Consider the following 18,745-nt stretch of genomic DNA (forward strand, 5'->3'; position numbering starts at 1 on the left):
TTTAACCAATCACGTTAGGGTGGAGGAATCCTACCTGTCAATCACAGCTTGTGCACACGCTGCTGAGCGTGAGTCTGCCCCAGCTTGTGTGCGCGCACACTGGTGTGAACTCACGTGCACAACCTCGTCCACAGAGGGGGAGGGGTTTGGGGGGCGATTCGGAGCTTGTTAGAGGTTGGGGGAGGGACCTGAAAGTTGTATCAGTTCGAATTTTCCGACTTTAGACTCGGAATTTTGAAAACCTGCCGACGGCAGCTTTAAGAGTCAGTACTGCGTCTTCGCTCATTGATCCAGTCCCCGGGGTTGACATCCATCTGCAGCATCTTCATCACCCACTTGTCCCTCCGTGCTCCATCAATGAACTCATCCAGCGAGAGCTCCCCTAAATGACAAAGGACAATTGATCTGTTTGACCACACCTTCCTCCGTTTTGAGTTCACAGTTTGGATGACCAACGTACAGCTGAAACTGTCTTCCCTTTCCTTTTTACTCCCGCAAAAAAGAGCAAACGCAAAGTTTTACATTTGCGCTCAACAAGACACACAGCCACCGACCTTTCAAAAGATCAGAGGACCTATGAAACACTTTAAACTCTCAAAAAACTGTCACAAACTCTCACCGTCTCCATTTTCATCAACGAGCTCAAATATCCGGTCAACCACTTGGTCTGGGGTAAGCAGATTACATTCTTCATCCAGCTCTCCATGGCAGGCTTTCTTCAGCCGATAGATAGACTGTGACAGGAAAGGGTGTTACAATGACTCCTGCGCAAACTACAATTCAATGCAGTCAACTCATTAATCTTGAAATATTACTTTAGACATTTCCTGTTCAATGATACTGCATGAACGAGTCCCATGAAAACACTTTAAAAAAATCACCTCCACAATTTCAAGAAGTTCTGTTTTATCGATGCATCCGCTTCCGTCTTTATCATACATTTTGAATGTCCATTTGAGCTTGTGCTCCAACTTCCCCCTGAGAACTAAGTTCAAAGCTGCCACATACTCCAGAAAATCAATGGTGTTGTCCTGCGAGCATAGAAAGAAAGAGTTCATTCGTTAGAGGTATGGAGGAGTTAAGGGTTTCTTTGATTTGACAAGGCGTGTTTCTATTCTGCAAGATGCTACAAAAAGTAGGACAACTCCAGAGTAAATTAGAGATTATCTTTATTAATCCCTAGACTGCTGTCAGAAAATAGTCAAATAAAACTATCATACTTTCCCCATACAATGAAAACCAGCATGTTTTTACAGATATTTGAACATATCAGATGCTGGAACCTGTTCATTACTGGCTTTTTTGGTCTTACTTGCACTACAAACAACTATCAAAATATCTCCAGATTAACTTTACGCCTGTCAAATGATGAAATAACAAACAGCATTAGTAAAAATTGTATCTAGATAATGCATTCAATAAACCAGTACTGTTAAGCATAGATGTACCAGACTTAAGCACAGAATCAAAAATGTGGAATCCAATCAAGAATTGGAACAAACAACAATGTTTATGTCTGCTTATAACACCAGGCAGGCTGACTTTATACTTACGCCATTCTTGTCAAAGGCTCGAAACATGTTTTCAATGTAATCTGCGGCCTCCTTGTTATCAGTGACGCCGAAAAAACCCTTAAACTCGTGCATGAACAGCGTTCCACTCGGGCATTCCACAACAAATTTTTTGTACCACTCCTGCAGCTCTGCCACATCGATTTCCTTGTCTGGGTCACTTTCTTCGCTCAGGCGCTGACCCATGATGGGAAGGTTTTCTCTAACTTCCCAAACACTGAAATGATTCTTGCATTACATAGACCCGTTTGACCTGGTTAACTCTGTTTTATAACCTCCTCCTCTTCGATACAAAATCCATAAACATGAACGCACAGTTGCAGAGCCAGTGATGGCAGCTGACTGTGCTAATCAACAAAAACCAAATGAATCAATATGATATGAAAGTCCATACGGGCAGAGGTGTAATTTGGCCCCTTATTGTGGCAAATCCCTTCTGAAAGTGAGGCTGAGACACAGACTGCTATGGATCACATGGTAAGGGATTTGAAATGAACACTTGTCAAAATCAATTAGATCACATTACGACACACAAATCATGAGGGGATTTCCTTTGTGCTGCTGCTGCTTGTACTGATACTTAAGGAGGAAACATACATGTGTGCTGTACGAGAAGCAGAAATCGCATAGCTCCCACGATTCTGGAAGCTTCTTTCATGCAGATATAAAATGAATTACTTAGGTGAGTTAAGATAAAACATGCTGAGGTAAAGTTAGTGATATGATGGACCAAAAAAAAGGGGGGCCAGTCAGGGTAATTACAAGTTTCTTTGTTTTTTGTTTTTTTTAAAGGCAAGGCAATGGGCCTCATGCAAGAACCTTTTTATATTTTTATTCTAAATTTCTCACGCCATGTCAGATTCAACAAACGCTCTTAACTTTGGAAAAAGTGTGTAAACGACCTGCGTAAATGATGAATGCCACCCGTGCCTATTTAAGTGCACATGCACGAGGATAGTAAATTTGCATTCTCCATGCCCTAAATAATACCAAATAAGGCTAAGCTTCCTCTCTCCTGTATCAGGACTTGAGTGTTGAGTCATGAGAACGGCATCAAGGCGTAAAAAGAACAACTTTACGGGCTCTGAGATTGAAGTTCTGCTTTCAAAGATCCAAAAAGGAAAATCTGTCATTTTTAGCATGTCAGCAGTGGAATTACACAACCTGCTAAACGGAAGAAATGGGAAGCAATTGTTAATTCCGTGTCAACTGTATTTCATAATGTCACCGAAATAAAGAAGAAATGGTTTGATATGAAAATGGCTTAAAAAGAAAAAAACGTCTCGCCATGGCCAGGCGCTCGATGACTGCAACTAAAGCCGTGCAATCAGTTGTTGCCTTATGATGGCTCTTTGATAGGGTGGTCCATGAGGGGGGTCTTTTGGCACCACACCTTCTGGTCTGCCTGGGCTGGTTTGGGTAGTAGGAGACCCTCGTTCATGGCAATATTGCGCAAATCTGGCATGTCTTCTCTGGGCTATAGAGTAGTTTGCCCCCCCCTGTATCGAGACACACCCACCTGGCCTTCAGCTCAGTGCGCTCCACAACGACACGGGTGCTTTGATGCATATATGTGTGCAGTCTATTGCTCCGATTATGTTTTGGCAGTCCAGCCAAGGCATGAAAGTCCCTCTTAATTTGTACTTGTTGGACAGTGGTGTATGGGAATTTGATGTACCATGGGTGATAAACTGATGCGAGTTTGGATGACCAAGGGGAGCGCACGACTCATAGAGGACTGGGACACACCCGATCTGTCTCCAATTTCCCTCTGAAAGGTTTCCGTGACCAAAAATCCAAGGGTGGTGAGGGCCTGGACGTGTCGTGGAGTTGGGTTTGATTGGCGTGTTTCTCTCTGGAGTTGTGGCTATAGCAAGCTGCAAATTCCAATTGGCTTGAATTGGACTATACTATTTAAGTACCTTGAGATGACATTTGTTGTATTTGGAGCTATATAAATAAAACTGAATTGAATTTAATTGAATTGAATATTTGCAGCAGCACAGTTCTTGGCAATCTAAATCGCGATGTAAGCCATTGTTCTGTCTCCGCAAGGATATCTACACGGTCTCTTCCAAGAGCCTGACGCGCTAAAGCATCCAAAAGTAGAAAGTCAGCCGCTGGTTACGCTTCCCATTGACCTTGTTATAGCCAGATTCAAATGAACCTTCAATTAGTGCATAATTTCAGTCAAACAGAATAATGTCAGCATCATTATGGTGTATAATGTATATATTTATTTATGTTTGCTTCAAAGTAATTAAATACAATACAATCAATTAGTCAAGCCATCTTGAATCGAATAACAGCGGGCTATTTTACAAAACTCCTACGACAGGTCTGGATCACTCGTAAATTCTGTTCGTACCTGAAAGAAAACGTAAAATACGAAAAGATTGGTGAATGCGCAAATTCTCTTAAATCATTCGTACGGACGATTTAAGAACAAATCTGTGCGTACAAACGGTTGTTGCATGAGACCCATTGTCGTTGTCGTTGTATGACCCCGTTTCAGCCAAGCTTTGGCTGTCAGACAGAAGGCCTCATATTTGATTCATGAAAGCTTTAGTATACGGAGGAATTCACTGATGACTCAATGACTGGAAGGTGCTCAGAGGTTCGTTTCACAAAGCATGTTTAGTGAAAACTCTGAGTTTATTAACTCTGAAATGAGGGAAACTGAGTTTTCCGTTTCACAAAGGGAGGTAACTCAAACCAGAGAAAGAGGGGTAACTCTAGCCTGTTTCACAAAGAGAGGTAACTTAAGCTCTCGGTCAGTTAACGTAGTAACAGACTCTATGAACCTAACCTGGTCGGGACCAGGTTTTACTCAATGAACTTCGAGTTTCTCTCTGCCACACACGCCATTTTATTTCCTCATTCATTCAGTCAGCAGAGCGAGTTCTTCTACTTCTAGAAGTCCATTAGGCACAGTAAGAAACGACTTTTTTCACGAACATCCTTTTGACAACGATACCGTGGATGAAGGTGCAGCATTATTGCGCAGAGAATTAAATATTCGTCTGGAGATGGTTATCAGACCAAATAGATGTTTTAGCATTTCCAGACAATTATCTTTTTGAGTGGCACCATCAGAATTTTGTTGGGACAAAAGAAAAAAATACATAAAAAACAAATACATATTTGCATGAATAGGCTTCTTTAATAGGACATCTTTTGTCCTATTATATTTTATAAAGGCACTTGTGTCTTGGGGGTGGACTCCCCCCAGGGATTCCCTCAGCCACTGGCCTTCCAATATTCTGGTTTAGGGCCAGCTCCTTTGCCTCCGTTAGAGGTGGCGGTGCTGGGACATCACCCGTTTTACGGGCATCTGCCTTCTTTTTGTTGGCTGAGTAGAAATCTTTGTTAGTTTAAATAGGCTTGATTATTTAACTGAACATGATATAGATGAGAAGACATTTATGTGTGTGAAAAAAGCATTATGTTGGGGATAAAATAACTGCACAGTGAAATAGCCACTTAATATTTACTTTACAGTGTAAAACATGATCAAAATGAGGTACCTCCATGCCGAGCTCTTACCTGTTTGAACAATGTTTTTATATTTCATCTTACACTGCTGCAAAGTGCGCTTCTCCCCCACGGGATTGCAGCTAAATGACATAAATGAATAGGCTACCATTCAAGCAGTTTTCCCCTCCATCACCATGCTTTATAGTTGGTTTGGTTTTCTCCAAATCGTCGTGCTGTGTGTCACGACCAAACATCTTATCTTTGGTCTCATCTTTCCAAAGGACCTTCCAGAAGTCTTATGGTTTGTTCAGACGATACCAACCTAAGCTTTCCTTTTTATTTTTCAGAGGGAAGAGGCTTTCTCTTGACAACACTTCTAAACAAACCACACTTGTTCAGTTTTTTTCAAATTGCAGTGTCATTAACTTTGCGTCAGGAAGGGCATCCGGCGTAAAACATGTGCCAAGTCAATGGTGCGAGATCGACTCGCTGTGGCGACCCCTGATAACGGGAGAGGCCAAAAGAAGAAGAAGAAGTACTGTCATTAACTGAGGCCTGCAGAATCTGCCCCCCCCCCCACACCTTTATTTTTCTTAATTTCTCTGAGCATTGCATGGTATGTCTTAGGGGTGAACATGCTGGATGAAATCTTGGGAAGATTGGCATCAGTCTGTCTTCTTGTGAATAATCTTTTTCTCTGTAGAATGATGAACTCCAAATTGCCTTATAACCCTTCCCATTTTGATGGGCAGCAACAAATAGTGATGGTCTTTATTCCTTAGCACAGAAATTTGTTAAGGTGACGGGGAGAGGAAAAATATCTGTTGTGTAAGACCAGACGGTGTGAATCATTTTAATCGTGAGAGGATAACATCCTGTGACTCCTCAATGGCCTTGACACCTCTAAGCTAAGATTATCCCTATCCCCGTTGTCAGCACATATCATGGACCAGGAAGGTTTTGGGCCAGACCAAGCCTATGAGCAATGATGATATCATTCTACTAAAAGAAAAAACAAAAGCATGTACTTATTTCCAAATAACTACCACAGAGTGCCTGACACATAGCCTGTGACTGTCAGTCATTGGTGACGACATGTTTATCACAGAGAAGAACGCTGTCGAGTATGTAAACAGTGATGAGCTCCTCCAGAAATAACCGAACACTTGACCCAGTGAAATGTCAGACTGGTTGGGAACTTGCTATTTTGGGAAAGATTACATAATGAAGCCCACTTTTCACTGTTTACCCCTTCAAAAAAGTCTGGAGAGTATCGAATATGGCTAGCATGAAATAATGAAAAGAAACACTGTATCCTGCATTTCTTGTGTTGCAACTAAAAGCATCTTTTCATGAGGCCATCTGTGATTAATCTCCTGTGACTCAGATTGTTTATTTTGCATAGAATTGGTGCCACTGGCTCCTTAGCAATTATGTGCTTGAAATGGACTGTTTCAAAACCCCATTTTCTTTTAACTCAAAAGGTAAAGGGTTAATAATGCATCAGTGTTCATTATATCCTAATACAAATGAGGATTCCCTTCAACTTGTGTCTACGGATTCGAACAATTATCATCAAACTTTATCTTTTCGTACAATGGGCCTCATGCAACAACCGTTCGTACGAACAGATTTGTTCTTAAGTCGTGATCCAGACCTGTCGTAGGAGTTTTGTAAAATAATCCGCTGTTATTCCAATCAAGTTTGCTTGACTAATGGATTGTATATTTAATTACTTTGAAGCAAAAATAAATAAATATATAAATTATACACCATATTGATGCTGACATTATTCTGTTTGATTTAAATTATGCACTAATTGAAGGTTAATTTGACTCTGGATATAACAAGGTCAATGGGAAGTGTAACCAGCAGTTGGCTTGTTACTTTTGGATGCCTTAGTGCGTCAGGCTCTTGGAAGAGACCGTGTAGATATCCTGCGGAGAAAGAAGAATGGCTGACATCGCGATTTAGACTGCCAAGGACTGTGCTGCTGCAAATATGCAGCTTGCTAGAGCCACAACTCCAGAGAGAAACATGCCGATCAAACCCAATTCCACCCACCAATAGACTGCACACATATACGCATCAGAGCACCCGTGCTGTTGTGGAGCGCACTATTGGTGAGCTGAAGGCCAGGTGGGTGTGTCTCGATACAGCGGAGGGCAAACTGCTCTATAGCCCAGAGAAATCTGGCATGCCAGAAGGTGTGGTGCAAGAAGAAAATGTTCTTGCATGAGGCCCAGTGATCCCAAACACAGTAGAAAATCTACAACAGAATGTATGTTAAAGAATATAATCATGGAGTTGCAATGGGTCCAGTAAAAGTAAAGACCTCAACCTGACTGAAATGGGGTTGAAGGACCTTAAAGGAGCTGTGCGTAAACAAAGGCACCCAAAAAACCTAAAAAATTCCTCCACAATGATGTCAGAGGTTTCTAACATTATACAGAAAACAATTGCTTCGAGCTACTGCTGCTAATCGTGATAAGAATCGCAGGATGTACTTAGTTTTTGCATGGTTTGATATGTCATGTGTTTAAAAACCTGTTTAAGACCAGTTATTTAAAACCTTCCAACTGAAAAAGGGTGTGCTTTCTTTTTTACACGAGCATAGGTAGGGATGCTTAGAATGTTGAATTTCAAACCTAATACATTAAATGGTCCAGAACTTATTTTGGAAACATGAAGGTTTTAAAACATACACATCGGTCAGCATACATGGGCAGCTTTCATCTAAAGGTATTAGCCTAAGGCAGAGATCTCGTCATAACTCTTAGAGATGTATCGTCTTATAATTGACATATGGGTTTTGAGTAATCCATTCAGCTCTTGCTGGGTGACCACAAACGCCATCCATCATCAGACGACAACGGACAGCCAATGTATGCAACAGCTACATTTCTGGGCTGACAGAGCAGTCAGAAAACGTTGCTATCCCCAGTCACATAATACATAAGAAAAACTCACATAAATCACTTCTTATTCGTATTTTAGCATTTATTGCTTTCCATGAATTCTATCTTACAAGCTCAAGCCTTCAACTTCCAGCAAACAGTTTTACGAAGGCAGTGGACATGTATTACAAGTCTACAAAAACTGATTTACAGATATGTACTGTAAAAATCCTAATTATCAAAAGGGACAGTTGTACAATTACGGTATGACAAACAGAGAGTGTAAGTACCTTGTGTTTTGTCGGAACTTTGATGCAGAAATGGCTACCCTTACACCAAACCAGTGTTCTGTCTAACCAAAGGGGTCACTACTAGCACAAATGTGTAATGTTGACCTCATACACAGTTGACGGGGACACAGTGACAAAAGCAAAGAATACAACATTTCCCCGCAACTTTGAGGGGGGGGGGGGGGTCAATGCAAACATATATGCAAGATAACAAGAAATATATTTCATGGTATGTGCTTCATAGAAAACGCAGACATCTGTGAAGTTTTGCTTCACATTCCTCATGACAGGCGTTCCCCGTGCACCTCGAGACACGTTCATCCGAAAGAAAGCTGAAACTACTGTGCTTAGGCTAAAACACAACTTGGTCAAATGGATCTCTTTGGAATAAAAGCCAAATGACTAATGAAATTACTGGATACATTATCAAGGTTGAATTATAATGTTCAAATAGATATATATAAAAAAAAATAATAATTAAAAAAAAGATTAGAAAACTTTTTTTTAGTCAGCAGTGAAAAAGGTAGTCTCCATGATCTCATTTAAATGATCTCCTTCCAGTTTAAAGACCAGGCGACGAGTGGCCACGAGAAGCTGAAGTCGAAGAGGACAAAAAGTTACCTCCGTGAGGAGTCTCGAGGTCGACGTTGCTATTGGTCCTAACGGTCCACAGTGCTACAGATATACCCTTAATGTGGTATCATACAGTGTAAAAAAAAAAAAGTCCAGTTGGCATGCTGGCCTTCGCGTTAGTCGTGTTCCCCGGGTTCTATTGCGGTCTCTGGGTTGTTTGAAATGTCAGCACCACCCTCTGTTGACAACTCAGGTGAATTACTGGAAGAAGAAACCTGCTTGTCACTGGTTAAGCTCTCCCCATCGCTGCTGCTGCTGCTGCTGCTGCTTTCCCCACTGTCCTGCTCAAAGCTCGTATTCGTGTCCGTTGGTTCCTCAGATCGGTCCACAGCGCCGTCGCTCTGAACACTGTGGGGCTCAGATGAGTCTCCTTCCCTCTCAGAGGGTTCTGTTTGTGTGCTGCCAGGCTCTAGGGAGAAAAGAGCACAGCATTTTACTATTTGCACATTGTCAGTGGTAAATAATCACTTCTAGTGATTCAATCCTATCTTCAAGGCTTCTGAGGCTGCATTTGTCACTTAAAAAAGTGACACTTTTGCATGTAATATAAACAACAGTTTATATAAAACATTTTTTTTTTAAAACTCTTAATACGTTCACCAGTAGGATGTAAGGGTTAATTTGAAAAACAAATAACAATAGCGAAGCACATTAATGTCTGTGTTGCTGTTTAGGATTTTTTTTGTTTGTATTTTTCTGTTGTGTGTTCGGAGTGCATCTATTAGGGCAAACACTTCTAACTCAGAAGTGCCTTAAAGGTCATTTAAGAAAGCAAGAGAGAAGTACGCCTGGCGTCTTCCCATTCTCTTCACAGCTAGACAATCATAGAGTCAAAGAGGGTGTTGATGTATTTCCCCAAACCCATCCAACCATATCACCAACCGCTTGAAACCTGTGCAAAGTCAGCTTTGAGGTCGACTGGAATCAGTTTTTAGTCATAGCTCAAATTCACTTTGAAATATAGAGATGTAACAATGCGGTCGCAGACAAACACTAGAACATCTATAACATCGGCTTTAGTTTCTGTACAACCCCCTCGGTATTTCCATGTTTGAATTATTGCTCTTAAACTACAATCCTCGAATTTGCTATGAATGCACCGCATAATCCGACTGTACAGAGTGAGTAGGCAAACAGGTGCCAAAATTAGGATGAATTCACACTTACGATGCTTATTTGAAATATTCGGTGAGTCAAAAGATGTTCCACCTTTGTCCTCTTGACCACAAGAGTCTTCCAAAGACTCTGGTTTAACGGACGCGCTCTCCGGTCCTTCGTGGCCCGATGGCTCCTTTTCTTCACTCGCCGTTTCATCCTCTTCCTTTTCGTCAAACTTCAGCCTCTTGACGTCCTGTTTGTCTCCATCCGATTCCCCCTCCTCCTCTGGGAGTTTCTTCTTTATCCCGCTTTTTGGTGATCCCGCTTCTTTATCCGCTGATGGTGCAGTTTTACTGTCACAAACACATTCAAACTAATAATTAGATTAAAATGCTAAAGTTTGAAGGAGGGCTGTCGCATTACCTCATTTTCACAACAGCCATCGTGGCCAAAAGCATTCGCAGTAACTATATTACTGCGATATGAGACTAATCATATCACGCTATTGCTGGATTTGGAATTATTAACACAATATCTATTATTTTCTTAATTTGACATCACGATTATTGTGCATACTGGTATATTGTCCCATCATGTGATAAAAGCAATGTGTTGCTCATGTTTTTCTTTTAAATGTCAAATATTACCATGATCTTATTATGGAGGAGAGGTCTTGGCTTGACAGAAACAATTAGCTATTATCATACCGTGCAGACTCCCAGAGAATAGTGCATGCTCACTCACACTTACCTCACAGGGCGCTCCTCCAACTCAGTGGTTGGCTCTGGCTCTTTACTGACTGGACAGTCGGGGAGCCCATTGGTGGAAAGCGAAGAGGACAAGGACAGCTTTGGTCTGTGGAGCGTCTTCGGCGTGCCCGGTCCGTTGACATTTCGGCTGCAGAAGAAGACAACGGCCGTTTCTAACATGTGTAACGTCCACAGCTGAATCACAAAGCTTATCAGCAGAATGAAACTGACCCAAACTGAGAGGCAAGATAGATCTATCCTGACTACACCCCGATTATCTTTCACTTATGTGTGGCAATGTCAGGTTTATCAAAGTCAATCACTGACAAGTGCAATCCTCCCACCTGTCTGAATATAGAGAGGAGTTACCAGGAAACATCACTCCATTCATTCTGTTTACACTGGATGCCCCATTTTTCCTTTGAAAGAAGTAAAAAGGCACAAAAACAACTGTCTGTTAATTTTACCTTTAATTTTCAAGTGTAAAGGAGTCAGAATAAAAACTCAAGGGACCTCAAAAATAAGCATCAGAAGCAGCTTAACAAAAATACTGCAGCTTGAAGAGAAAGGGGGCATAAAGTTACCAACTAATGTACTTACTCTGATGACGGGTACACAGAGCTCACCACCATTACATTCTGCAATAAACAAACAGTGACAACAATTTCAGACTGATTTAAAGCCTTTGACTTAAAACTTCGTATATTGCCAAAGTAAGTAAGTGCTCACCTTTTCCAAACCTCTGAGAAACTTGTCTGTACCTGTATAATTTCGCTTGGGGTCCATGAGGAGTTCACATAGGCGCTGGATGGTGAATGGAATTCTGAAACAGGTATCAGACATATGTTCGGGATTTTAAATGCTTCCCGCATAAGCATCGCGCTGCCTTTGAAAACGTGGCGAAGCAAACAAGATCTGACTGATGACAATTAGGGGGAAAAAATAAATAAATGTTGGAACAGTTTGGACAGACATGGCAAATATATACAAATACATATATATATGGCTATTTGAATAATTGATCAGGCTTGTTTAGAAACAAAACCCTCCCTAAAAACACACCCACATTATGATATGCTTCAACTGTAAATTACAAGGATCAGATCCAGCAGCTGTTGTCTCCATTTTGAAGCAGAGTTTTGAATGATTTCATAAATACTTTGGCAACTAATGAGAAGGAAAATGACAAATCTTGCAGACACAATGAGTCAGAATTATGCATAAATTTGCATGTTATTTAGCAGGTTTGCGATTGAGACTTTTGGGCAATTTGCAAAGCCGTTTAGTTACGCTCAACTCACCCATTGTAACCATCCACTATCTTTAAGATCCTTTTCTTAATTTCTTCAAAGGGAACATATTCCACGTTCGGATTATGCAGTTCTCTCTGCTCCGGCGTCGAATCATGGAAATCATCCATGACCTTTTCTAACTTAAACATAAAATATGTTTTCAACTGCGACCACGGGATCCTGAAAGACATTAAAAAGTATAAGTCCGCTCATTACAAGCACAAAATAAAAAAATGTGGGACTTTTTTTGTTTGTTTGCTTTTAACAATAAAAAAAGATGCCAGGAAAAACTGATTTAATCATTTCTGTGAGGCAAAATTTCTAAGAGTTTAATGTCTGAGGTTATGTAGCTGTCAGCAAGTTGCAACTCACATTGGCTGCCCTGTCTTAGCGACATGACACAAGAAGTGCTCCAGGACAGGACAGATGTCTTTTTTCCCCTTCTTCTCAAAGTCTGTTGGGAACAGAAGAGGGTGTTCATTGTTAATAACACTAATCCAACTGGCAGACAAATCTGATGCCAGCTGGAAGACCCAACTGTCTGGTGTGCACCTGCATTAAGCCTGATCTACAGGTGACATTTCGATAAATCAATTCTAACGATTTTTTTTCTTGCCGATGTATGAAAATCTGTTAAATCACTTTTGGTTTCAAGCAGCCTATGACACATGGAATAAATTATGTCATTAATGTAACGAATGTGTGCTTCTCAACAGTTGAGTCAATGAAAAATATACTTAATTAAGGCAGAGAACAAGCCAAATGCCATGCTACAAAACACAACTTTTAGTTATCATCGCGCGAAGTTCGTGAAAGTTAAAAAGTTAGCAGTGAATTGTTAGCAGTATGTCGTGACGTTACCAAGCTAGCTGTTTACATAATCGTTAAATGTCAGTCAGCGTAGAAACTGGTGAAAAGTGTGGAATGCAACGGACTGCTTTCTTGCTAAATGTAACGTCAGAGTAGCCAGGCTAAGCAGAGACTTGAAATAGGTATCCTAGTGCCTATTCTAAATTCAAGTTGTTGGTAAGCTACATTTCGGACGGTAACGTGCGTAACGGAGTTAGCAAATAGTACAGATTTTGCCGATAGAGTCACATCATGTGCATTATCGTTTAAATCGCTAAACATGCAGCGTTTATTGGAATAAATGTAAACATTGCCTTGAAACGCTTCCAATATTGCGTCGATATCCATGGCTGTGTCCAGTCACAGGCAGGAAATACTTGCTTGTTAGCAGTCCAGTTAGCAAGTAGCAACATGGGTAGCAACCCAACAAAGCTGGTGGCAGTGTAGACTGCGCATGCCCAGAGTTGCGTATTCACCTGCGGAAGAGACGAAGATTAAACACACGATATAATACCCTCGTAGATAAATAATGAATCGGCACAATTTAAATATTACTTAAACCCACAACGCTTTTGATTTTTTATTATTTTTTTAATTTTAGGTGCGCGCTTTTGGTGTCGGGAACTTCACCATCGCTCTGTTGAGCTTGTGGATGTCGCAGGCAATCATCGAACGTCATCCTGTTTTTTTTGTTTTTTTTTTCTATTTGTGGCGGCGTAGCGTACACCGGCGAAGCGACCCATGAGTCAGCAGCTGAATTATTTTACCTAACAAACCTAGATAATATATATATATAGAACCAGCACAGCAACGGTGAAAACGTTTGCGCAACAGGGCTGCTATTTAAAGTTGAATAAAGTTGTTCAGCTTTCAGAGCTATCGACAACAATGGCAGTGCCTGTCGCTGCAATACAACTGAGCTCACCATCCAGCCCGAGTCTGCTGGAGCACAGCATTCACACCAGCGACATAGATGTGGGAAGGATTTCACTTAAAAGTGAATATGACACCCTGCCCTTACATTCTCCCTGGACTTTCTGGCTTGATAGGTAAGAAAGTGTCTTGTTTTGGGGTCGTTTTTCCTCTTGTTTTCTTAGTAAGCTGTTGCCGGTGTCAAGTGGGTGAACTCTGAAGCTAAACCGTTTTAAGAGAACAAAGGAGAAGGTTGACGAATTTATCAGGCCTGTGATAAGGACCGTGAGTGTAGCCCAAATACCATTGTGGGTTTGTTTCATAGCGATATTTGGACTTGGTGCTTGGATACATTATTTTTTAGTAAAAACCCAGGAGAGTAGAATTAAAACAAGCTGCCTTTTAATAACACAGAGGCTGCAATTCTTCTAACTTGTTTTCAATGTGACTTACATAAGCGCCCTCCTTTAGGAAGGATCCTGAAATAAGCAACAGAGTGTCAATATGACCAAATGGCTCAACACGGCCAGTCAAATGGATTTCGAAAGCATGTCAGTGTGAGATTTTTGTGAGCGTCGTTGCAATTGTTCTAAACGAACCGAGTCAGTGCTGTCATGTCTGCTCGTGTTGAGTGGATTTATTTTAAGATTAAGATTTTGGCCCACTTGATCTGAATATTAGATTTCTACATGTAACATTTGGACTTTAGGAATTATGTTAAGTACACATGGCTGATCCCAAGCTACAGTGAGTTACACAAGCCTCAGCAGAGACGGGGTGTACTTCTGATGTTCAAATGAGGTCAGTGTTGTTTACTGTTTACTGGCCTATTTGTCATCTGATTCCCCCCCAGCACAGCCACCACCACCCTGACCTGTCTGCTCAGAGGGCAGCGCTCTGACATGTCTGATGAATGTAGCACTAGGAAGAGGGGAGAAAAAAGAAAGCCCTTTAATTAAAGCTTATGAAACGGCTCTTTACACTTGTTTTTCTTATTTGGTTAGATCTCTACCGGGGACAACGGCAGCCGAATGCGAGTCAAATCTGAAGAAAATCTACACCGTGGAGACTGTCCAGGTAAGATGCTTTCAAGGTCGTTAAACAAAAAGGTCCCGTCAACTTGTTTAGTTATTATCAAACCAGGTCACATGCGTTTTATTATTCCTTGGGGTAATAAACGGGATCGTGTCTTATTATAAGCAACAAGGAAAATGTTGTAGGTCTGTGATTTCGTCCACAGGGGGAAATGTGAATTATTGATAGGGACAACTGTGTTCCAGTAAAAATAAAAAAAAATGACCTATTTCCTCTGTTCAACTTTACACCGGGGTAGAACTTCTGGAGAGTTTACAACAACATACCTGGCGTCTCCAGCCTGCCTCTGAGATGCAGCTATCACCTGATGAGAGGAGAAAGGAAGCCTCTCTGGTAAGTTGAACCTGCGCTCTGACCTACATTTCCACAGTACTCAGGGATACTGCACGTATGGTTTCCTAATGCTCCCTGCTGGTCTGCATACAGGGAAGAAGAAAGCAACGCTAAAGGTGGTGTTTGGAAAATGAAAGTACCCAAAGAGTGCACAGTAAGTCATTTGACACGTTGAAGTATTCCTATGCATTTACAACCCCCAATTTTAAAAAGGCGACGTTTGGACAGCATGGAAAATGTCAATGAAAACGGAATGCATGAATCATTATCTGTGGACGCAGTTAACTGTGCCTTCCAGATTAAATCTCTCGTTCAAAGAAGAAGCAGTACGTTCCCGTGATCCAGAAATGCCGCCATTCCGTCGGAGCTAAAGCTAATTCAAAACAGATAGGCAGTGGGATAGGCAGCTTGCTCCTCTGGAAAGGCTCCATCCCTGCTGAAAGGTGTACATACAGGCTTTAGAGCAACATGTGCTCCCATCCATGCGACTTCCTTTTCAGGGAGGGCCTCGCATGTTTCAGCAAGACAACGCTAAACCACATGCTGCATCTATTACGACAGCATGGCGTGTCATGCTGGGCCTTTTTTACCAGTTGAAAACATTGTGAAAGGCAAAGAATGACAACGACAACCCAGGACTGCTGAGCAGCTAGAATCCTGTATCAGACAGGAAGGGGACACCGGCAGCTCGTCTCCTCAGTTCCCAGATAAATATGGGCTGTTGTTAAAAGAAGAGGGTATTTTACACAGCGATGAACATGATGCTGTTCCAATTTTCTTTTTTTGAGATGTGTCGCTGCCATCAAATTCGAGATCAGCTAGTATTATTATTATTATTATTATTATTATTATTATTATTGGTGAAATGGTAATGCGTCTCACTTTAAACATTGGATATTTTTCTGTGTTCAATAAAAAGTGAAATATTGCTTAATGAGATTTACAAACTCTTCTTTCTCCGACTTTCACCGTTTAACTCACTTATCTTCACGTTTACAGTCCTCCGTGTGGAAGGAGTTGCTGTTGGCTACTATCGGAGAACAGTTCAGCGATTATTGTGCCTCTGGTAAGTGTCTTTTTGAAAAAGAATTTTCCAACATGTAAAATATGTCGGCTTTAGTTCCTGAGCGTGACGTGGATCTGTCTGTGCTTACAGGGGATGAAGTGGTCGGCGTCAGTGTCAGCGTAAGAGACAGAGAAGATATCGTTCAGGTGTGGAATGGAAACGCCTCCTGTGCCAACGAGTCAAACGTCATGGGGAAAATCTACGAGCTCCTTCCGCAGATATCTTTTAAAGCTGTGTTTTACAAGCGTGAGTATCCTCTTCTCATCGGCCGTTTGGAAAGGAACGGCAATGGGTTGATGAAATGTGAGCCATTTGGTTATTCTTTTCTCACTTTTTTTTTCTTTTCTTCCTGTTTTCAGCTCACGAGGAGCATCATGCTTTTGAAAGAGGTCGATCGAGACATTAGCACATTTCACACGTCAGACTCTTGGAGGTGTACTTTCTTCTTCTTCGTGGACGAAGGTGTTTTCAAGAAAAAAAAAAAAAAAATCCAATTGGTTCATTCATAAGCCTAAATCGTTTTTGTTTTATATCATCCACAACATTGTTTGTATGTTTTTATACTGAAACATTTTATAAAAGCAAAACAAGAGATTGCACGGCTTTCGTTCTGTTTTAGACCCATTCTAACACGGGCTGAACAGTGTCCTGTGCACAGATCTCTGAATTGAATCTTATTATTGCGTTAGAGAAAGTTGAGCCCCCCAAAGCAACCCATATCCACGACATTGTGTTAGACGGATTTTTTACTGTTATTTTCTCTATATTCTTTTGTAAATCACGAGCCAGAACACTGTTGCCTGTATTGAGCAGCATCACTCTTCAGTGAGCTGTGTTGCTAATGTATGAGCAAAACGTTGCACATTGTGTTTTATTTTCTCGTAAGGATGAGAGGAGTATGAAATGACCTCAGCGCACAGATTACCTTGAGTAGATTCTGTGGAGTATATGCAATAATTTCTATTCAGTTGAACTTGTGGCAGATTTGCTGTGTTGTGGTTGACATTTTTGTTTTAGCCTCTGCCCTAAATCATGCACTTTGTTTCTTACTGTGTCCGTAAGCTACCCCCATAGATCCGCCTGGATCGTACGGAGTTGTGATACCTGAGACCAGTGGTTTTGTGCCACTTTGTAAATCTGTGTGTCTTTTTGTTTGTTTTGAAAAGGTTTTTTTTTTTTTTTAGTTCAATGTGATCTGTGTTCAAATTAAATTTGCATAGCTTTATTTTTTTTAAAGAAAATAAAATGGGGCCCCAAGAACAATAACCAATGAACACGTGACATACGGAACCCTGTCACAGGGTGCATTTACGGCCTGAATCACAGACCAAAAGCTGCATGAAACAAATTTGGGTTCATCAGAGATAGTTTATTGCTACTACAACAAATAATTTAAGAAACTCTCGTACTCATCTCTTTTTTTTTTTTTTTTTTTTTTCTGTACTCATTATTCTCTATATTAATTTAAATCGTAATCACTTCATGTTCATTTTCATGTCATTTCTTCCCACCAAAGACGCCTTTCTGCGTTTGTTTGACTTTTTTTTTTTCTTTTTTCTTTTTTTAATTTTCTAATAAAACAAAAGTACTGTGCCTAAATGCTACCACATTTAGGTAATTTCTACAGAACTATGAGGTATTCGTTGAAACCCTCTGAGAGCTGCCTTCATTTATCCGTCAAAACGAATGTTGGAGGTATTTGTCATGCTGACGGCTTACCCTGCATTCTCGTCAACAGTGACGGAGGGAATTCTATTTCAAACCACACTTTGCCAAACTTGCTTTAGTTTCTTGTATAGTTCAGCTGCTCATATGATGATAAAGCACACGCTCTAGTCTGAGAATAGCAATACTTGCACTTATACTGCTAATAGCTCACTTTAGATCCAAGATTTGTAACTGATTGTTTCTCTTGAATGGTGCCTTGTGTTTATCAGTGGTTTACATTGTTAAAAGTCCTGTGCTCAGCATGTTGAAATTGTGTACATTAGTTTCTCTATTAGTTTTATATGTTGAAATGAATTGAAAATAAAGATTCCTTAACTTTCAACTTTTTTCAGTTTGAATTATTTGCATTTCTGTGTAGAAAGGCAAATTGGACTTGAAATGTTACGGGGGTTTTTTTGTTTGGGTTAGGGTTTTTTTTGTAGACAAAGATGGTCAGATCATCATCTAGGTGTTCTTTATCACTCCAAGTAGATTCTTGTGTGAATGAAGTCCTACACATTAAACTGTCAGCCATAACCTTATGACAACCAGCCTAATGTGGAGTAGGTCCTCCTCATGCTGCTCAGGTCTAACCCAATAACGGTGTGGACCTGAAGTGTTTGGTACCAGGAGATTAGAAACAGATCTTTTGGACCATATTGATTGTTGGAAAAGGTCTCTGTGGATTGGGCTCGCTTTCCACAGATGCCAACAGATTGATATCTTGGGAGTTTCGAGTGTCCTGTGCCGGGAAGGATGCTACCGAGTGCTGTGGC

General features: G+C 40.9%; 3 protein-coding genes across 4 annotated transcripts; 1 reads left to right on the forward strand and 2 right to left on the reverse strand.

Annotated features, from left to right (window-relative positions):
* Positions 1-257: 257 nt before the first annotated feature.
* Positions 258-1,757, reverse strand: guca1b (guanylate cyclase activator 1B). The gene is made up of 4 exons (XM_075475514.1): positions 1,554-1,757; positions 882-1,031; positions 620-734; positions 258-382 (listed from the first exon to the last, which is right to left on the reverse strand). The coding sequence occupies exons 1-4, from the start codon at positions 1,755-1,757 to the stop codon at positions 258-260; spliced, it is 594 nt and encodes a 197-aa protein (XP_075331629.1).
* A 6,266-nt stretch (positions 1,758-8,023) lies between these two features.
* On the reverse strand, positions 8,024-13,316 carry LOC142389845 (serine/threonine-protein phosphatase 4 regulatory subunit 2-A-like). Of its 2 annotated transcripts, XM_075475013.1 has the most exons (9): positions 13,171-13,316; positions 12,380-12,461; positions 12,017-12,187; positions 11,445-11,538; positions 11,316-11,353; positions 11,060-11,134; positions 10,717-10,863; positions 10,036-10,319; positions 8,024-9,277 (listed from the first exon to the last, which is right to left on the reverse strand). In XM_075475013.1, the coding sequence occupies exons 1-9, from the start codon at positions 13,202-13,204 to the stop codon at positions 8,985-8,987; spliced, it is 1,218 nt and encodes a 405-aa protein (XP_075331128.1). In that variant the 5' UTR covers positions 13,205-13,316; the 3' UTR covers positions 8,024-8,984. The 2 variants fall into 2 exon arrangements, with proteins under 2 accessions (XP_075331128.1, XP_075331129.1); XM_075475014.1 differs by lacking the exon at positions 11,060-11,134.
* An 11-nt stretch (positions 13,317-13,327) lies between these two features.
* On the forward strand, positions 13,328-17,151 carry LOC142389846 (eukaryotic translation initiation factor 4E type 3-like). Its single transcript, XM_075475015.1, has 7 exons — positions 13,328-13,905; positions 14,773-14,845; positions 15,102-15,196; positions 15,290-15,350; positions 16,196-16,262; positions 16,353-16,508; positions 16,622-17,151. Exons 1-7 carry the CDS (start codon positions 13,745-13,747, stop codon positions 16,666-16,668), a joined length of 660 nt encoding a protein of 219 aa, XP_075331130.1. The 5' UTR covers positions 13,328-13,744; the 3' UTR covers positions 16,669-17,151.
* Positions 17,152-18,745: the final 1,594 nt, after the last annotated feature.

The sequence above is a fragment of the Odontesthes bonariensis genome, chromosome 10 (assembly GCF_027942865.1).
Source record: "Odontesthes bonariensis isolate fOdoBon6 chromosome 10, fOdoBon6.hap1, whole genome shotgun sequence".
NCBI classification, from domain to species: domain Eukaryota; kingdom Metazoa; phylum Chordata; class Actinopteri; order Atheriniformes; family Atherinopsidae; genus Odontesthes; species Odontesthes bonariensis.